Source organism: Ambystoma mexicanum, chromosome 10 (assembly GCF_040938575.1).
Source record: "Ambystoma mexicanum isolate Mex_15411 chromosome 10, UKY_AmexF1_1, whole genome shotgun sequence".
Classification (NCBI taxonomy): Eukaryota; Metazoa; Chordata; class Amphibia; order Caudata; family Ambystomatidae; genus Ambystoma; species Ambystoma mexicanum.
In genome coordinates, this window is record NC_090932.1 from 534,474,514 (window position 1) to 534,495,257 (window position 20,744).

General features: G+C 48.6%; 1 protein-coding gene across 2 annotated transcripts in view; it reads right to left on the reverse strand.

Annotated features, from left to right (window-relative positions):
* The window catches only part of HDLBP (high density lipoprotein binding protein), an 829,415-nt gene that overhangs the window by 184,881 nt on the left and 623,790 nt on the right, over window positions 1–20,744 (reverse strand). For both annotated transcript variants that reach the window (XM_069618106.1, XM_069618107.1), the window contains exon 20: window positions 4,635–4,776. In XM_069618106.1, coding sequence (XP_069474207.1) covers window positions 4,635–4,776 — 142 coding nt within the window. The remainder of the gene's footprint in view (window positions 1–4,634; window positions 4,777–20,744) is intronic.

Below are 20,744 nucleotides of genomic sequence, written 5' to 3' on the forward strand. Positions count from 1 at the left end.
TCAACAATAAAAAGATTATGCCTATGGGGTTATCTAAAACTCCATAACCAAAGAACATAAGAGTAAAACACACATCAAAATACATGAGAGTGGGGAAAAAAAGGCTCATGCACTCTCCAAGGAAAAAAAGTCCTCAAAATCCAGAAAAGTTGCTGGGGGTCTCTAAGGTGAAGGGAAACAAGCACATTTCTGAGAATTCTCCCCAACGAGCCTCAGTCGTGGGGACAAGAGGGAGCATGTCGGGGGACTCCTGCACTGTATGGGGACAGATCGCACAAGCAAGCAAATGGAAGATCTTTGGTTCAAGTAGCTGTAGTCAAGCACACAAGCTGGTGTCCTTCCCCCTGGTTAATACTAACCAGCTCCAAGAATGGTATCCAGGTGGCTTACAAGTTGATTGGTCCCACCAACTAAAAGGAAGAAGTCGCCGTTGAAGGGCTTCTCTGTCGAGATGAACTTGGAGACTCGGACCTGCAGCAGGGCTTCGCCGGGCAAACTAACGGTCCAGTAGTTGCAGCAGCCGTCCTCTTCCAGCTCATCTTCAGTTCTTTTGTTTCAGTAGTCGACTCGGCTTTCCAGTTCAAGAGACTCGCCAGTTTTCTCCCATTCATTCCAGACTAGATGCTAGTCAGCCAGCCAATCACGTCAGAGTGTATTTGGGTCTCCTAGGAGATGAAGCACGGAGTTTCTGGCACATCCCTCACTTCCTGCCCACCACAGACACTCGGGCGCCAGAGGCGGTCTTCAGTCCTGAAGCCCGCCAAAAGGCGTAGAAACAAAGGGACCAAACCTAGTTTGGCGCACAGAGACAAACTAGAAGGACCTTTCCAAAAAGAAATGTGGAAAAAAGACGACGACCAGGGCGGTTTAAATATAGGGGCTTAAGGCGCCATCTTGAAAAACATGGCTCCCGCGATTTTTAGCTATCGTTGTTCGCGGTCGGGAAAAATCATGGTAGTTTGCTGTAAAACCACTGCCACCAGCGATTTAGATAGCAAAGTGTAGCATTTGACTGCTACATGAGTTTCTAGACACGGGATACTAGATAACCCCTCCAGCACTCTATAGGAAGAGTGTGTGCTGGGTCTAGGAATTTAAAAAGACTAGTAAAGTCAATTTAACCTTACATTCTCTGGGAAACTGTAGTTTATCCCAGAAGGTATTTAAACCTTGGGACAGCCTAAAAAGGCTTCCGTGTGTTACTGCACTGAGGGTGTTGTGTAACACATAAGAGGATGCCTATAGAGTTGTCTAAAACTCCATAATCAATTAAAACAAGAGTAAAACACGCATTGAAATACATGAGTGAAAAAAAAGGCACACTCTTTCCAGGTTAAAAAAAAAACAAGTCCTCAAAACCCAGCAAAGATGCTGGGAGTCTAAGGTGAAGGGAATTAGCACATTTATGAGAATTCTCCCAAACACTGATCGCACAGCCGGATGACCAGCCGGCCAATCACCTTTGGGTGAATTCCTGTAGCCAAGGGGGTTAAGCACAGGGAGTTTCGGGCACCTCCCTCACTTCCTGCCCCTGCCAGACATACTGGAGCCAGAGACTGGTTTCACTCGTGAAGCCCGCCAAAGACAAAACGAACAAAGGGACCAAACCTGGTTTGGCGCGGAGAGTAAATCTCAAGAAGAAAAAGTTACTTACCATATCTAGTAACTTTCTTTCAATGGGATGTTGCGACGTATTCCACATCTATGACAGGTAATGTCTGCAGCACAGCTGTGGACATTACCTGTCATAGATGTGGAATACGTCGGAGGACACAATCCCCTCGAAGGAACTTTGACAAGAAATGGCGAAAAAAAAGACGACCAGGGCCATTTTGATGAAATGGGCACCCATGGGTGCCTTACTGTGGCTACGAACACAGCCCGCGGTAAAAACACACAATGGTAGTAAAAAGTAAACCACTGCCAACAGCCATTAATTGTAGAAAGGGTAACAAACAATGGTACATGAGAAACTAGACAAAGGATATTAAATAACCCCTCTAGCACTCTATGGTGTGTGTGCTGGGTCTAGAAAGTTACAAAATGTAAGAACAGTAAATTTCACTTTACTGCTCTTGGAAACTGTAGTTTCACCAAGAGAAGGTGGTGAAACCTTTGGGAAATCTGAGGGACTTTGCTTTGCCACTGCACTGAAGGTGCTGTGTGACACAATGTAAAGATGATGTCTACGGAGTTTGTCAGACTCCAAAGTTAAAAGAAACAGAATAATAAAAGAAACAGAATACATCACATTAAAATTACATGAGAGATAGAAAGTCCTAAAAAGAGCTGGGGGTCTGTAAAGTATAAGGGAATTAACACATTTCTGAGAATTCTCCCTAACAGACTTTTTTCACTCCTTGAGTCCAGCGCTCTGGTGAGGTGACTCGAGCTTGGGTCGTCCTGCTTCGGGAAGGTCCTCAGGATCTTCCCGGAGCTCTGGTCTGGCTTAAAGACGATGCACTAGACTACAGATTTCTCGACCCCTGGCACTCGGTTCCAGCAGCAGCAAAGAAGTACTGTCAGTTGGGGAAGGTCCTCCATCAAAGTTAGTGTTGGGGTTAGTTGGTCCTCACTAACCCAAGGGAAGAAGTTGTCCTTTCCAGAGCTTCTCTGGTCGATTTGGAAAAGGAGTTTCAGCACTGCAGCAGGGCTTCAACTGGGCAATTCAAGGGTCCAGGAGGATGCAGCAAGCTTCTCTTCACGATTCCTTCGTCAGATGTTTCTTCCAGTGGTTGACTCCGTTTTCAGTTCGAGAAGCCTCGCCTTTTTATGCAGGTTTCTCCCATTCATGCACAGCCCGTCCCTCACACAGCAGGGTGACTGTCCTGTAAGGACAGTAAGCCAATCAGGACTGGGTGCATTCAGGTAAACATGGAAACAAAGGACAGGGGAGTTTCAGGCAACTCCCCAACTTCCTGCCCTTACAGACACACTGGAGCCAGAGGCGAGTTTCAGCACTGAAGACAGCCAAAGGCAAAACCGAACAAAGGGCTCAAACCTGGTTTGGCGCGCAGCGTAAAACACAAGACCGACCTCACAAAACAAGAAATGATGGAAAAAGAAGACCGGGCCATTTTGACAAAATGAGCACCCATGGGTGCTATACTGCAGCTGAGGATTCAGCCTGCGGTAAAAACACACAATGGTGGGAAAAATTAAACCACTGCGACTAGCCATTTAAAGTAGCAAGGGTAACATAATAATGTTACATGAGTAAGTAGGAAAAACAGCTACTAAGCAACTCCCCAGCACTCCACATAAGATGGTGTGTGTTGGACCGACAAAGAGAAAAGGCATGTAAAGTCAATTGCACTTTACACTTCTTGGAAACTGTAGATCAGCCAAGAAAAGGTATTTCAACCTTAAAACAAATCCAAAGAACTTCTCTGTGACACTGCACTGAAGGTGCTGTGTCACCATACAAAAATCAGATGGCTATTGAGTTTGTCAGACTACAAAAACAAAGGAGACATATAATCCAAATCAGATCAAACATGAGAGTGAGAAAAGGGGCTCACTCACTCAAGGGTTAAAATTAAAAAGTCCTAAAGTCCAGCAAAAGAGCTGGGGGTATCTAAGGCTGAAGGGAATTAGCGCAGAAATGAGAATTCTCCCTAACACCCATCGCGGGACCCGCTTGTGCAGTGCCAACGAAGGAACCAGACTTGCGGTGCTTGGTCTCGTCTAGGGCCCCCACGGATGGACCGCCCTCAAAGGACTTAAAAGCCTGCTCATCAGACTGGACGGTCCTAGGTGAGGCATGCCCCATCCCAGGGCATGGGGCATAGGCCTTCGCGCTGAGCCACGCTGCCAGTCTGCTGTGACGATCTTTCATGGTTCTCTTGGTGAACCAAGGCAGATCTCGCAATCCCCTTCTCTGTGGTCCGAATGGCGACAGCAGAGGCAATGAAGGTGGTTGTCCTCCACAAACACGTTCCGCAGCTGGAGCAGAGCTTGAAAAGTGAGCTTCTCTCTTTCTTCTCTTCCGACATGGTCCAGAGTGCAGAGTGTGCCCGACGGCCTTCTGGAAATTTCAACGAAATGCTATGATCTTCGCCGTTCAGGGGCAACGGAAATCACTGACCAACGGATCCCTGCTTGTCGGCCAATAGAGAGAAGCACATAGGCTCTGTTGGACAAAAATAGGACTTTTTCACAAAAAAACAGAATAGCTCACAGAGCAAAACTAGAGGATTCCCAACACTTGAACGTGCTGTAACAATCCGAAGATGCCTGCCAGAGGAGGGGTTTAGGGAGAGGCAGTCATTGACTGGGGGCAGTATGACTTAGAGTTCAATGATTGGCTTAAAGGAGAAATACAGTTTATAAGTGAAAGTGAAACTTTCTTTTACTAATGATTGCCAGTCTGACAACAGGGAATATTGATGAGCATAGGAATCCATGCAAGACCCCATGCTGGAGAAAGTGTATTTTTATACTTGTGTGGGCCGCTTTATAAACTGACCATCTGTGCATTATACAGCATATATACGGCAAAATGAACCTGTCAACTACAAGAACAAAATGTCAACTAATTCTCCAACGATCAGATAGATTCAACCAAATCAACCTAAATCAAAAGTGGAGGGGACTCCTGTCAAGAGAGGACTTTCCTCTTTACAAACCCTTACCAGCAGCATTTTCCTCACGGTCAGGGAACTTGATCATAACTCCATGATCTCTGGTGATCTGCTGTATGCGGGAGCCTTTGGGTCCCATGATGGAACGGTGGTACCTCTGTGGTATCAGGCACTCCATAGTCACCTGGGATTCCTGGCAAAGATAAGATAATGAAGTTATTTACTTGTAAACCCAGTTGTCAATCATGGGTAGCCAAACTTTAGTCATACAAAATGTACATCTCCATGTACAGGATCTGTTCATGCTTTTCTAAACATAAATAACATTAATATTTAACCAAATAAAAGTATAATAATGTAGCTCATCATTTAACATTTTGTTTAAAATGGAATGGCAATTAACCGTCTTCAGTGCATCTGGACTAACGCAGTGGACACTTGTTGGATGGCACCTGCTTTACGTTTTGCTGGATTCCTTGGTTTAGGACTATTCTCTCCCCCACTCCACCCCCTCCCTCCTATCACACTGTCACCAATATAAATCTCTGAAACAAGTTTGCCTCTAAATGTAGCTAGGGCCTAGGGAACACTATATTCTTCAAAAGGGGGCTAAGCCAGCGAGGAAGCATCGAAAGCAACAATATTATTAGTGCAGCAATACCAAAGTTACAAATGTCCAACCAAGGTTCTTATTAGACTGTTAGGGAGAATTCTCAGAAATATGCTAATTCCTTCTACCTTAGAGACCCCCAGATCTTTTGCTGGACTTAAGGACTTTTAATTTCTAACTTGGAGAGAGCGGGACCTTTTACCTGACTCATGTATTTCTGTTTAATTTGAAAACTGTTTGTTTTGGAATCTGACAGACTTCATAGGCATCGGGCCTCATTACAAATCAGGCGGTCCGGAAATAACGGTGGCGGTAAACCCGCCGCCACTGTTGTTTCCGGACCGCCTGATCCCGACTCCTGCAGGCAGGAGGTGATGTTCCCGCCAGGTTTGACCTGGCGGGTTTAACACTGCCCGCCTGCAGGCGGACGAGGAAACACCGGCAGCATTACGAGATGCTGCCGGTGTTTCCATGATCCCCATTCCCATCGAGTCCCATAGGACACGATGGGAATGGTGATTGACACCATTCCGCCTCCATGATTCCCGGAAAACCAGGGTTGTAATGCCCCGGTAATTCCAGGAATCATGGAGGCGGAATGGTAATACGAGTCCGGTGGTTACCAGGCGGTTTTACCGCCTCGGTTACCGCCGGACTCGTAATGAGGCCCATCATGTTTTTACATTGTGGCACAGCACCTCCAGTACAGTGGCACAGGGAAGTCTTTCAGATTTCCCCAAGTTTTAAATACCTTCTCTTGGTAAAACTTCCGTTTCCAAGAGCAGAGCAGTGAAGTGAAGTGAAATTGACTTTACTTACATTTGTAGCTTTCTTGACCCGGCACACACTATCTTACAATAGAGTGCTGGAGGGGTTACTTAGTATCTCCTTTGTCTAGTTTCTCATGTAACATTTTTATGTTACCCGTTCTACGATTAATGGCTGGTGGCAATGGGTTACTTTTCCCTACCATTGTGTGTTTCTACCGCGGGCTGCAATCTCAGCTGCAGTAAAGCACCCATGGGTGCCCATTTTGTCAAAATGACGAGTTCATCTTTTTTTACCATTTCTTCTTGGAAAGGTCCTTCTTCAGATTTACTCTGTGCGCCAAACCAGGTTTGGTCCCTTGGTCCATTTGGTCTTTGGCTGGGTTCACTACTGAAGACCGCCTCTGACTCCAGCGTGTCTGGCAGGGCACGAAGTGAGGGAGGTGCCGGAAACTCCCTGTGCTTAATCCCCTTATTTACAGCAATGCACCCAAAGGTGAATGGCGGGCTGTCCTTGGAGGCCAGCCACCCTGCTGTGTGAGTGACAGCTAGGCTGCGAATGAAGGGAAAAACCTGCATGAAAGGCGAGGTCTTTTGCTTGGAAGGCAGAGTCGACCACTGGATGAAGGAATCTGAAAAATAACTTGAAAGAGACTCTTGCTGCAACACCTTGACCGTTGGTTTGCCTGGTGAAGCCCTGCTGCAGTGCTGAAGTTCCGAATTCACCTCGACTAGAGAAGCCCTGCCAAGGACAACTTCTCCCCTTGGGTTGGTGGGACCAATCAACCCCAAAGCGAACTCGTCTGGACATCCTCTTGGAGCTGGCTGTACTTCCATTGCTGCTACAGGAATTGAGTGCCAGGAAGAGAACAGAATCAAGTGCATTGTTTGTAAGCCGGACCCGAGCTCCAGGAAGATCCTTCGGACTCCATAGAAGCAGGGCTGACCAAGCCTGAGGCACCTCAGCAGAGTGCTGGACCCCAGAAGCAAGCAAAGTCGACTAGGCGTCCAAATACTGCAGTGGTGTTCTTCACGAGAAGCTGAAAACGCGAAGTGCAGCAGATTCGAATCTTGCCCATCGCTGCCGCCGACATTCAAACCGTAGTGCAGGAGTCCCCAGACGTCCTCCCTCTTGTCCCCACGACTGAGGCCCAGGAGCAGGATCTGCCACACTACAACAGGAACAGAAGCCAGCTGGCACCAATTTCTTCAGACCTAAGGTACAGTGAACTAAGGGGTACTTGCCTCTTGCTGTTTAGTTTGCTTGCTCTCAGTTGCGACTTGCATTTACTGCCTTTTTTATAGTTGCTTGCAGCTCTGCCTTTCACAAGCCTCCAAGCTTGTGGCCCAACAATGATTTCTTTCTCAACAAAAACTAACAGTGCAAGACTTAACTTATCTTCAAGAAGTACTTCAGCTCCCCTACACTTTGCTCCATTGACACTGGCTGGCCTGGCTCTCTGAAACTCTTCTAACCTCTGACTTTGTGTTTTGATCTGTCACTCCAAAAAGTCATACATATTTTTACTTGTATAGCTGGGAAAGGGTTAATATACATGTCATTCGGGGGAGAGGGGGGGTTCAGAAGTGCTTACCTGTTTCAGAAACGTGTTAACCATTGTTTCTTCCTCATTTTCCTTTTTGACACCAAACTAAGTCCTGCTCTACATGTACCAGTGATATAACAATGTCCACAGTGTACTAGTTATTGAAGTCACCTGAGGGTGTAAAAGTGTCTGTATGCCATCACAAAAGGGTATCTACTGATTTATTGAAATTGAGAGTGTGTATTTTGAAGTATATTTTTAAGTGTTACATATTTGCTCCCTTCTAAAGAAGGCTTATTCAACTGACTTAAATTAATACATTTAATCAAGAAACCTTGAGTGTAAGTTATTTGGATATTTGTCAGTGTGAACCTCTATGTTGCAACCCTACAGCTCACATTGACCCCTAGAGATGAGCCTGGCTGTTCAGCCACACTGCCAACCTGTGTAGTACAGACTTTAAAAAAAAAAAAAATGTTTAATGATCTAGATTGCATAGACACTTTTTACATTTTATCTCTCTCTTAAAATGACAGTCCAATTATATCATTTCATTGTGTCATTTTGTATAAAAATAATCCTTGAATTCATGTTCAGAAATATTCTCATGTTCTCGGTCTCTTGCCTTTTATTTATTCTATAAATTCGTAATCCCGTGTGTTGTGTCCTATTTACATCGTTCTTTTATCATTATATTGTTCCATAATTGAATTATCCTGAAGGTCAGATTTTTATTATTACATCTTTCATTTAGGCCATATTCTATTCTTTCAGGAGGGAGTATCTCTCCAGTTTCCTTTGGTCACAGAGTGCTGGGCATTACATTATGATGTGGTAACTTGATTCATTTGTTGGCAGAATCGACGAAGTATCTCGTCATCCGGTATTTGTTTGGTTTTGACAAGAAATTCTCGTGTGGGGGAGAACATTGAGCCGAAGACGGCAGAAAGGGTCTGATTTGACGACTTGGAAATATTACCAAATATTGTGGTAATTCGCTCTGACTTCTGTTTCAGAATTTATGGCCATTTTATGCTGTGCTTGCTTTTGTATTGTTTTTATCCAATCTTTTTGTTAAATGCTTTTTTTTACCTCTAATGGTCTGTTTATCAATATTTTGATTTTTATATCGTTATTGTTTAACATTTGTAGGCAAGCCTTTCCAGGTATTTAGAACTTTTTCATTTGATGAGTTATATTTTGCTCTTAGTATCTCAATTGCATGAATGTCTTCATCTGCATTGACTTTTCTAAATAGGTCTAGATACTTCCAATTTGTGATTGATTCAATTGATTGGATCGCCAATTCGTAGCGGATCCTAGGTATTGGATAAACTGCTGGTAGTGATAGTATTTTTCCCCAGAAAATCCCTTCAACTCGGTTCCATATTTGACCTGGAAGCTTGAGCATGGCGTTGCTTCCATAAATTACGATGGCGACCACTTTGTCTATAGAATCAGATTATGGGTTTCATTGAGTATTGACTATATTGTCTATGCAACATCAGTCCTTGCCGGGCAAGCGATCAAGCTTTGCTCTTCAGGTGTTCAGACCAATCCGTTTCCATCTCTGATTGGTTAATCCAGATGCCAAGGTGTTTGGTTGTTTTTACTAGCTCTATATTTTTTTCTTTTTAAGTGGAATGAAAGTGGTTTGGTCTTTGTTGGTGTACCAGTGTCATGACTTGTGATTTTTTTTGGGTTGATCGGGAGATAATTTTGTGCTACATATTTTTCCAGCTTTCTCAATCTCTTTTGTAATCCAACTTCAGGCTTGTCAAGAATGACATGCATTACTCATCGTAATAGCATTTCTGATGATTGGATCTGCTTAGATTCACATGCTGTGGTAACCGCAGAGTATTGCATCTAGTCTTTTGGGGACCGAAAGGGGATGTTGGCATAGGCATGTCTGTAACACTACACCTCACGCGCTGAGGTCCCTCCGATTGTATTTTTTCTGCCATGAGGGAGCCCAAGGCTGTTGTGAGCGAGTACATAAAGAGATAAAGTAGTAAGACGTCTATGTTCCTTGCACCCGAGCGGGGAGGCAGGGTGGGCGCATGTGAATCTAAGCAGATACAATCATCAGAAATGCTATTACAGTGAGTAATGCATGTCTTCTGATGCTTGTTAATCTGCTTAGAATCACATGCTGTGCATAGACTGGCGAGCAGTACCCGGAGTTGGAGGTGGGTTATGAGAAGGAACAGTAGTGAAAAGATGTCTTTTTATTTACATACAACATAGCATTTTAGCTGACTAACATCCCTCAAATCCCCAAACCCCCCCCCCGCGCCCCCTCCCCGGAAGAACTTCTCGATGTTACTTTTGTTCTCAGGAATGTCTATGAACTAGGTATGTCTGTTATTCTGATATTATGCGGGCACCATTGTTCCATATAGTCTGATTGTAGGCATTCCAAGCCCCCCCCCCATTCCTTCGTGAAGGATTCGTTCGAGCCTTGTAAGATGTATGTAAGCTTTTCCATGGTCATTTGTGACCAGACCTTCTGCAGCCATGTGTATAGTAGAGGTGGGTCTTGCTTTTTCCAGTTTTGGGCAATTGCCGCCCATGCTGATAGGACCAAGCCCATAAAACTCCTCCATTGAGCCCTGTTAAAATTCTTGGCCTGTTGGTCTTTCATTCCGCAGAGCCAAACTTTCTCCCCCAACTGTTCCACCTCTGGGAACATCTCTTTCTTGTCAGTCTTCAATTCAGACCAAAATCCTTTCACCCCTTGGCAGTCCCACCATATGTGCTTCCACGTACCTGCCTCTGAGCATCCCCTCCAGCAGCGATTGGAAGATTCCGGATACATAGTGCAGAGCCATTCCGATGTGTAGTGTCATTGGGTAACTATTTTTAGCCACATTTCCCTAGTTTGCACTGACAGTCAGTTTTGGTATGCTAGTCCATAACTCTACCCACTGCTGTTTTGGAACCTCTTCCCCAAGTGTTCTCCCCCATCTGATCATGTAGTGCGATTTAACTTCTTCATCCTGTGTGTTGATAAAGTTATAGAGAGAGGAAACTAACTTCTTGGATCCGGAGTTGGTTAACAGGTACCTTTCAAATGGAGCTAGGTCCCTTGTAGCTGCTTGAATGACCTCTGGTGTCGCCAGCCAATGTCTGAGCTGCTCATACTTGCAAATGTCCGCCTCTGTCAAGTTCAACATGGTTTTACATTCTTCGAATGATCTTATTGCTTTATCTTGGAACATTTCCCCAATTTTTGTGCACCCTGCGGTTTCCCATTTCTCAAAGGCCCCGCGTTCCAATCCCGGCGGGAATTGGGGGTTCCGACAGATGGGTGTGAAGGGAGCTTCCACTGTGGTCATGACACCCTTCCGCATTTGCTCGTCCCAAGCTTCCAGTGTGGTTTTCATGACTTCGTTAATACGGAGATTCGGTTGTCTATGTTGCTTAGGTTTCCATAAAACGTGCTCCAACAGAGTTCAGGCGACCGCCATATCTTGATACCCATATCGTTTGTTGGTTTTCCCCCACCCATTCATTCAGTACCCATAATTGCGCACACATAAGTGTGGTTGGGACATTCCCCCCGCTCTGGTAGGTGCCGTGAGGGTAGCTCTGTTGACCCTTGGGGATTTCCTCTTCCAAATATAGGACAAGATTGCCTTTGACAGTGCCTTGAAGAAGGATCTTGGGACTGTTATTGGGAGAGCGTAAAAGTAGTACACTAACCGGGGGAGAATATTTTTCACCAACTGTATTCTACCCCCACCATGAGACCGTTAGCGGGCACCATCGTTCCAGATCCCTCTTCACTCGTTCCAGGAGCGGAGGATAATTTCCCTTATATAGCAAGTCCACCTTGTGTGTGAGTGTTATACCCAGATACTTGATACCCTCAACAGCAATATTTAGACCTAGAGGTGCTGCCTCCCTTTCCAGTGCCCCTCTCTCACCAGCCAAATGCAGTATCTCTGATTTTTTTCTGTTTATATTAAGGCCTGAAATTGCCCCAAAAGCCTCCAGTTCTTTTATGGTATGCGGTAGAGTCCTCCCCGGGTCTTCTAGGGCCAGCAACATGTCATCTGCATAGGCTATTACTTTGTGTTGTCTGCCTGCCATCTCAATCCCCCTTACCAGGGTGGATTCTCTGATTCGAATTAGTAGCGGCTCCAGAAAAATGGCATAAAGGAGGGGGGAAAGAGGGCATCCATGTTTGGTTCCCCTCGTTATCTTCACCCTGTCTGTGACTTCACTGTTTATTGCTATTCTAATTGATGGGGAGTTGTAATTGGCTCTAACCATGTTTATGTAATGATCTCCAAATCCCATGCGCTTCAGTGTTTTAAAAAGTATAGACCACTCAACCCGGTCAAATGCCTTTTCGGCGTCTAATGAGAGCAGGATTGCTGGCGTGTGTGAGATGCCGATCTTTTCCACTAGGTGTATTAGTCTTCTTAGATGGTCATGCATTTGCCTGCCCGGAATAAAGCCCGATTGGTCCGTGTTTATTAGGGTGGGCAGTAGTGGCCCACCCTAATAAACACGGCCAGAATTTTGGTATATATCTTAGAGTCCAGATTTATCAAGGCAATAGGACGATAAGAGCCGGGGACGGAGGGGACTTTACCTGCTTTATGAAATACCAGAACCATGGCTTCATTCATGGACGGAGTTACGTTTCCGCTTTCTTTGAACCTGTCTTGGTTGCCTTCATCAGGGCGCACTGTAGCGTAGAACTTTTGGTAGAATGCCTTAAAGGCCTCGCCTATATCCTGAGTGTGCGTTTGTGTGTCTCCTTGTGCATTTTTGATGTTCATGATGGTCATTGATTTTTGTTATACGCAGAGTTGCCTTGCCAGGTATCCGCCTGCCTTATTGGCTTTGATGTAGTATTGTTGCTTGAGATAGAGGAGGGATTTGTCCCTGCGCATGTCTCAAAGCCGTCTTGAGACTTCTAGTGGGGTGAGTCATTAGTTCCGCTCAAATGTCCGTTACTTTCTTTTCAAGTTCTCTTTCCCAGCAATGCCTCTGCTTGTCCTTGGAGGCTTTCAGTGCTATCATATGTCCACGGATCACCGCTTTAAAAGCTTCCCAGACTGTTCCCAATGGGACATCCCCTGTATCATTTTGTGCAAAATATTATATGATTTTGTCCCTTATCGCTTCTCCAGTCACTGGGTCTAAGAGAAGATCATGTGGTAGCCTCCACCGCCAAAGTCCTTCCCCCTTCCCCGGGGTCTGTACTTCCAACCATAGCGGGGCATGATCCGACATCGCTATGGGGCTTATTTCCATTACTTGAATTTTGCCCCTCAGCCCCACCGACACCCAGAAGTAGTCTATTCTCAACATCGGATTATGGGGGGATCTCTCAACAGGTATAACTGGAGGTCTTGTGTATTCATTTGGGGGGGGGGGAATGGGGGTGCCACCCGCCAGGTAGAATTACCCCTTTGGCTTCTTTGCAGGGGGAGGGGCACCGGGGGGAGAGCCGCTCACCTTCTGCGCCAGCCGGCGCCTGCCAACGGTGTATCTCGTGACTCAAGCTCGGTGCTCCGATTCCTCCTCCAGCGGCGCTCTGTGTGTTCCCCTGGCTCTGTCTGCTGGGCACCAGAGCAGCCGCGGGATCTCCGCAGCCCGGATGGGAGGTGGGCCGCTCCTCGCAGGTGCCGATCTGTGTGCACCACGCTGCTGGGCTCCCCACCGCTGCCACCTCCTCCTCCTCCGCCCCCTGTTGCTTCTCTCGCCGCGGCTCCAGCAACGTTCCTAGGATGGGGAGAGGCGCCCTTGCCTCTTCAATCCCGCGTCTCCTCTGTCCGCTCCACAGGGACGATTTCCTCCCCTGCTAAGCACCGGCGGCCTCTGCGGGATATCGGCTGTTAGTTTTTATGTTTTTTTCATCGGATATTTAGCTTATTGAAGTACTTCTATGCGGCCCGGCAGGAGTGAGATTCAGACGTGTCTCACTGCGCCGGCGGCCATCTTTGGAGTCGTGAAAAGATGTCTTAGTACTGCTTGTCCCACCTGAGAAGCAGATCTAGAATGAGTGTTTAGGCAATAGTGTTTTGTAAAGGTGTGTACAGTACTCCAGGTTGCCGCTTTTCAAATGGACTCAAGAGGAACATTTGCAATGAATGCTATGGAAGCCCCAGTGCCCAGAGTAGAGCGTTCTCTAGGCTTGAAGGTCAGTTCTCTCTTCACAAGAGTGTAACAGTGTGATGCATTTGACAATCCACCTTGAGATAGCTGATTTAGAGACAGGATCCCCTTCTCTACCAGCTGCAACTGAAACGAAAAACTGGTTCGTCTTCCTCAGTGGTTTAATTCTTTCCAGGTAACATTACTGCCCTGCGCACATCTAGTGTGTGTAGGCTTCTTTCTGCCATGCTAGTGGGATTCTGGTAGAGCGTGGGTAGTTGAATCGATTGGTTCACATGGAACTTTGAGATGAATTTAGGCGCAAATCTGGGATGAGTGTGCAGAACCACCTTATCCCTGTGGACTGTAACAAAAGGGTCTAGAACTGCCAGGGCCTGAAGTTCACTAATAGAAGGAACAAGTTACTTACCTGTAACTGTTGTTCTCCAGCATGGGTCTGGCATGGATTCACATGCTGATGAATATTCCCCGTCAGAATCCTCGGTTAGGAAAAAAATCAATTTCAGTTTCGTTTCTGAACTGTCTTTCTCCTAACAACCAATCACTGGTCTCTGGGTCATACTGCCCCCAGCCAATGACTGCCCTCTACCTAAGCCCCTCCTCTGACAGCCATCTTCAGATTTGATAGCACGCAAGGTGGCAGTAGGACCAAGAGAAGAGCCGCAGAGGGGTAGGCGGGAGGGTTTGCATGTGAATCCATGCCAGACCCATGCTGGAGAACAGTTACAGGTAAGTAACTTGTTCCTTCTCCAGCATGGGGTCTGGCAAGGATTCACATGATCATGAATAAAGAATACATAGCAGTAAACATATGCACAACCGCGGGAGGAGGCAAGGCTCAACATTAAGCATCTCAACATTAAGCATCTCTTACCTCCTCACCAGGCTCACCTTCAAGCGAACAGGTTGCGCAGCATTGCTTGGCCGACTCTGGACTTCTCCCTGGAATCACAGTCAACACAGTAGAATTTCGTGAAGGTGTGCGTCGACTGCAGATGTCCAGCAGGGGCACACCAGACAGGAATGCCGTAGTTGCAGCGATCGCTCTGGTCGAATGGGCTCTCGGACGGCCAGGCAACGGTTGGTTTGCCAACCGGTGACAATGGGTGATGCAGCCGGAGAGCCACCTGGAAACGGAAGCCTTGGAGAGAGCCTTCCCTTGGTTCACAGGTCCAAAGTTCACAAACAGCTGTGACGCCTTCCGAAAACACTCTGCGGTCCATGTAGAACTTTAGCGCTCTAGCTACATCCAGCAGTGCTGAATGCATAGGCTTGAACGGGGGATTCAGGAGCCTAGTCAGCACCACATTGAGCTCCCATACCAGGACCGGAGCCTTCACCGATGGGAACGAATGGTAAAGTCCTTTAATGAATTCCTTGACCAGGCGGTGTGACCACAACGACGACCGCCCAAGAGTTCTGGTGTAGCGGGATATAGCCGCCAGATAAACTATGATGGAAGCATGGGCCAACCCTGCCTTGGCCAGCGACAACAAATACGGCAGCACCTGCAGGGCCGTAATCCATAGAGGGTCGAGCTTCTATGCACGGCACCAGACAGCGAACCTCTTCCACTTGTGGCCGAAGAATTTCAGTGTAGACAAAGCCCTGGCCTTGACAAGCACTTCCCTTGCAGTCTGCCGGGAGATTGTATCCACCAAACTAACGCTGCAGGAACAAGGCCAGCAAGTTCAGCGACTCTGGGTCGTGGTGCAGAATCGTGCCTCCTTCCCTGGCAAGTAGATCTGTGTCCACAGGAACCTGGATTGGAGGGGACACCGACATGTCCAGAAGGTCCGGGTACCATATCTGCCTCAGACATGAAGTTGGAACGAGGATTATCCTGCAGCGGGACCATCCGAGTAGATTGATTAGTTGCAGAAGCAACAGGGGAAACGCATAGAGGAACAGGCCGTCCCAGGGGAAGGAGAATGCATCCCCCATGCTCCCCCGGCTGGGGCAACCTTCTGGCGAACCTCTGGCACTTGTCGTTCGTCACAAACAGATTGATCTGGGGATTGTCCCATCGTCGAAACAGTAGGTCCACCTGATCCTGCGGGACCTCCCACTCGTGGCAAGAGCGCAGCTCCCTGCTGAGCGAGTCGGCAACAGTGTTCTTCACTCCTGCCAGATGAAAGGGTACAAGGAACATCCTCTGGGCGACGGCCGGGTGCCATAGATCCTGCGCTTCCTTGGAGAGGGCCGAGGATCTGGTGCCCCCCTGCTTCCGGATGTAGAACATTGTGGTGGTGTTGTCGGTGAAGACCCGCACAACCTTGCCCTTGAGGAACGGATGGAACGATCAGAGGGCCCAAAACACTGCCCAGAGCTCTAGGATGTTGATGTGCAGCGACTTCTCCTCCGGTAGCCAAAGGCCTCTTGCGTGGAGATATCCGGTGTGCGCGCCCCATCCCTCCAGTGAGGCTCTGTCATCACAGTCTCCTAATGTGCTGGGGTCTGGAAGCCTGTGCCCGCTGCTAGATGTGCGCAGACACCCCACCACCGAATCGCTCAGCGGAACGTCTCGTTAAGGGCGATCTTGTCCTCAAAGCTTCCCGATACCTGGATCCAGTGGGCGTCGAGGAACGCTTGCAGCAGCCACATCCGCAGCCTGCACGGCCGAACGAGGTAGATGCATGATGACATCATGCCGAGCAGGGAATTGGACCTCACCCTGGCAATTTCCATGGCTAACAGCCATTGTACCTTGCCCAGGATGGCCTTTATCCTGTCAGACGGCGAAGCCTGGCACAACACTGTTGAGCCTGGACCCCAGAAACAGTGTCCTGCAATGGCACCAAGCAGGACTTTGCATAGTTTATCGAGAACCCCAGTTCCTTGAGCAGGCGGGCAGTCCTCGCTGTGTGCTCGACTGCGAGCTCCCTTGACTTCGCTCGGATGAGCCAATCGTCCAAGTAAGGGTAGATGTGGACTCCCTGCAGGCGCAGCTGCGCCGCCACCGGCGCCAGGCACTTGATTAAGACCCTTGGCGCCAACTTCAAACCGAAGGGAAGGGCCTTGACTTGATAATGCTGCCCCTGGACCACGAAGCATGGAAACCTTTGATGCCTCTTGTGGATGGGGATCTGAAAATAATCATCCTCCAGGACCAGCGACGCCAGAAAATCCCCTTCTAGATGTCCCAGCACGCCCTGAAGGGTGACCATATGAAACTTCGGGAACTTGATGTATTTTTTGAGGCGGCAGAGATCCAGGATGGACCGCCAACTGCTGGTCTTCTTTCTGACGAGGAAGTACCGCGAGTACACTCAGAGCCCCGGACCCTCTTCGGGACGATTTCTATCGTGGCCTTTTTCAGCATTGCTGACAAAGTTTGCCAGCTGGCCTCCGACCAGGGTGCTCGCGTGGGGGCCCGACATCACGGCCGGTTCAGTCCTGCCTGGTCGCAGACGTCCCCCCTTGGGGTCCTTGGCAACAACGACAATTTCCTCCGGCTTTGCTGCGACCCCTGGGCCGAAGAACAGGGTGGTTGACGGAATGAAGAAAAGTTGCCACCGAATCCTTTGGAGGCACCATGGGACTTGCCTCTGGAGATCCGAATGGACAGCCGTTGCTGTTTGAGTGTGCCCAAGGCACTAGCAGTCTCTGTATCTGCCTTGATGGCTTGCAGAGATTCGTACACCGTCTTGCCGAACAAGTTGTCCCCGTTGAAGGGCATGTCCCTTGTCTGGACTTCGTGACGGAAATGGGTGACCTTCAGCCAACCTCGCCGACGAAGGCAAACGCTGTTGCCCATCTGGCAGAAGCCAGTATCAGCGATGTCCGTGGCCACCGTGATGGCATGGTCTGATGCCACCTTGCCTTCCTGTAGAATTTCAAGGGCCTCCACCCTCTAGCTCCCTGTCATAGCGAAGGCGAGAGCGCCTTAATGGTCGTTGCTGCCGAAGAGATGACCCGTTGTCGCATGGCATCTAGCTTCTTTCCCTCGCCGTCCGGTAGGGAAGTGGAAGACTATGCCGCCGACCGTGCAAATTTCTTCTTGGCCGCCGCTGAGACAACCGAGCCCGGACACAGCTGAGATCTGAGACACTTCGGAGCAGAGTCTGGCACCCTGTATTTCTTCTCGTACCGGTCTCTTTGCTGGGGCCGAGGTCACGTTCTTCAGGAGGGACAGTGCTTTGTCCCAAATGTCGCCCAACAGCGGGATCGACAGCAGTCTTCCTCTTGTCCTCTCAGCGCTGATAAAGGAATCCATCTTTCTCCTCTGGGTGGAGTTGAAATAGCTCCAAGGCCCTAGAGATCATGGCATGCAACAAACTGATCTCGTCCGGTGGAGAAGCCCTGGGTACCGGCAATTGGAGGTCCGTTCCATTATCGCCGCCCGTACCAGTCGTCACCATCTCTGTCTCGTCACACGACAGAGGGGATGGAGGTAAACGATAGGGTGGAAGCAGATGGACTCGTCTCCTCTTAGGCGGCAGGTCCCCTGAAGGTCCAGGTGCCACTGGATCGCCCGCAGAAGGCACAGGCATCCTTGCCCTCATCTCTGAGCACAGGGTGTGCAGAGCTTGTAGGATGTCTGCCGACCTGTCAGACGGTGGTGGCGGGGGTTACAAAGGGAGCGTCGGCAGTGGTGTCCTCCAGTTCCTCACTGCCTTCCCACCACTCGTCGGTTCCCTCGTCCACCTCGTCGGGGTCCTTCCCGTAGGACCTGGCCTCGTTTAACTTCTTGTCAAGCACTGTCTTCAGGCCCTAGAGCTCCTCCTTCGAGGAGATAGCCGAGTCCAGCAGGACAACCGTGACACCCCCCCCTTCTTCTCAGCCAGGGGCGACGGCTTTGGGGAGATGATCAGCATCGTCTTCACTGGTGTCTTCTCAATGGGCAGGAAAGACTATTCCCTCCAAGCAGGCAGGGAAACTGGTCTTGCGGGTCGTCTCCCCTGGTACCGCATCCGCAGCCTTCGCCAGGGACACCACCACTCCCTCAATAGACTCCTTTGCCTGGTGAACCTGGGCCTTCACGACCTTGGGCGCGTCTGAGGCCTTCACCGTGTGGGGTCAATGCCCTGCTCCCCCTTGGCTTTCTCCGTCGAAGTCGACCGGGCCTTCTCCAGAAGCTTACCCGGGTGGTCCGACTTCCTTTTCTTTGCAAAGCTGGAGCATTGGATTGTGGTCGACTGCGTCAGCTGCCGCTGAGCCCATACCAACGGCGCTCCCGCTGCCCGCGCACTCGCTGTGCTTTGCCTTATGTTGGGCGCCCATCGCCGGAGCGCCCTCAAAGGTCTTAGAAGACCACTCAGATTTCCTCTTGGGAGAAGCAAGCTGCCTGGGCTCACCCGCCACCAGGGTCTTTTTCTGCAGCCACTCGGCGAGCCGTTTGCGACGGTACTTCATGGTGCGTGGCACCATGTCCTTACAAAACACACAGGCCTCCTACATGTGCAATCGGTCCGAATGTAGGCAATAAAGGCACAGGGAGAGCCCATCGTCCAGGAAGATGTTCTGCAGCCTGCATCCTGGGCAGATCCTGAACAGAGGCATCGAGTCTCCTTTATCCTCGGCCATGTCCATGCAGTGTAGGCCTCCAAGAATCTTCTGGAATCCTCCAAGAAGTGGAACTCGATGAAAAAAATAAATAAATATATAAATACATTAAAAAAAAATATATATTGCCCTTGAGGGGCATAGAAAGTTCCAAATAACAGGTCCCTGTTAGTCGGATGATGGATCGATTAAGCTTGAGGCTCGTTTGACCGAAAAATAGAGCAAAACTCTTAGAAAAAAAAAAATCATGTGCGGTAAAAATCTGAAGATGGCTGCCAGAGGGGGGGCTTAGGTAGAGGGCAGTCATTGGCTGGAGGCAGTATGACCCAGGGAACAGTGATTGGTTGTTAGGAGAAAGACAGTTCAGAAAGAAAACTGAAACTGATTTTTTCTTTACCTAGGATTCCCAGCCTGAGAGAATATTCATGAGCATGTGATCCATGCCAGACCCCATGCTGGAGAAGTGATAGCTATTAGGAAGGCTGTCTTATAAGGTCTTTTAGACTTGCTTTATGCATTGGTTAAAAATGAGATCCCATGAGTCCGGTCAAAACCACATTTAGATCCCATCCAGGAGCTAGGTTGGAAATGGGGGGGGTGAATTATTTTAACCCCTTCCATAAAAGCCTTAATAACAGGTATTTTCCACCACAACACTTTCTGTTGTGATGTAGTATAGGCTGAAAGAGCAGCTAGATGAACCTTTGGGGAATTAAAAACCAAACCTGACTAACAAATGAGTTAGGTATAACACAATATGGGTAGGTGAGCAGTCAATGGGATTGATGCTCTTGGTTTTACACCAGATGACAACGCGTCTCCACTTACTGGAATAGCAATACTGAGTGTTAGGCTTTCTAGCCTCCCTGAGTATGACAATGCATCTCTGAGGGAGTTGAAGGTGTCCAAACTATGACCTCAGGAGCCAGGCAGCTCCAGGCAGCTAAGTTCAGAGTTTGCAGGCATGGGTCCAGTGTTTCCCCTCTGTCCCGAGACATGTTGTACGGGCAGGGTAGTCTCACCGGAGGAGGGGGGGCGACATTTCCATTAGATGAGCGAACCAGGGTTGGCGTGCCCACATGTGGGCCACCAAAATCATGGTAACTAGTTCCTGGTGCATCTTGTGGACTAACTTGTTGAGTAGGGGAGTTGGGGATACAAGCGTAGACACTTCCCCGACCATTTTGTCCAGAGTCTGTTCCCCTTGGAGCTGTTCTGGGGATACCTGGAGGCGTAGTCTTGGCAAAGGGCGTTCTGCTGAGTTGCAAACTGGTCGATCTTTGCGAAGCCCCATTCTGCGAAGACGTTGGAGACGATATCTTTGTTTAGACACCATTCGTATTCTACTGGCAGTGGGAAATCTCTGCTGAGCATGTCCGCAAGAAGATTGAGTTCTCCTAGAACGGGTTGGGACAGTAGGAACATCCTTTGTTGGAGAGCCCACATCCAAATGTTCTGGGACAGCTTGGATAGCCCTGCCAAGTGTGTGCCCCCCTGTTTGTTTAGATAATACATGGCCGTGGTGCTATCCGTCAGGACCAGGACTGTCTTCCCCTGTAGCTGTGTCCGAAAGGCCTTCAGTGCTTTGAATACC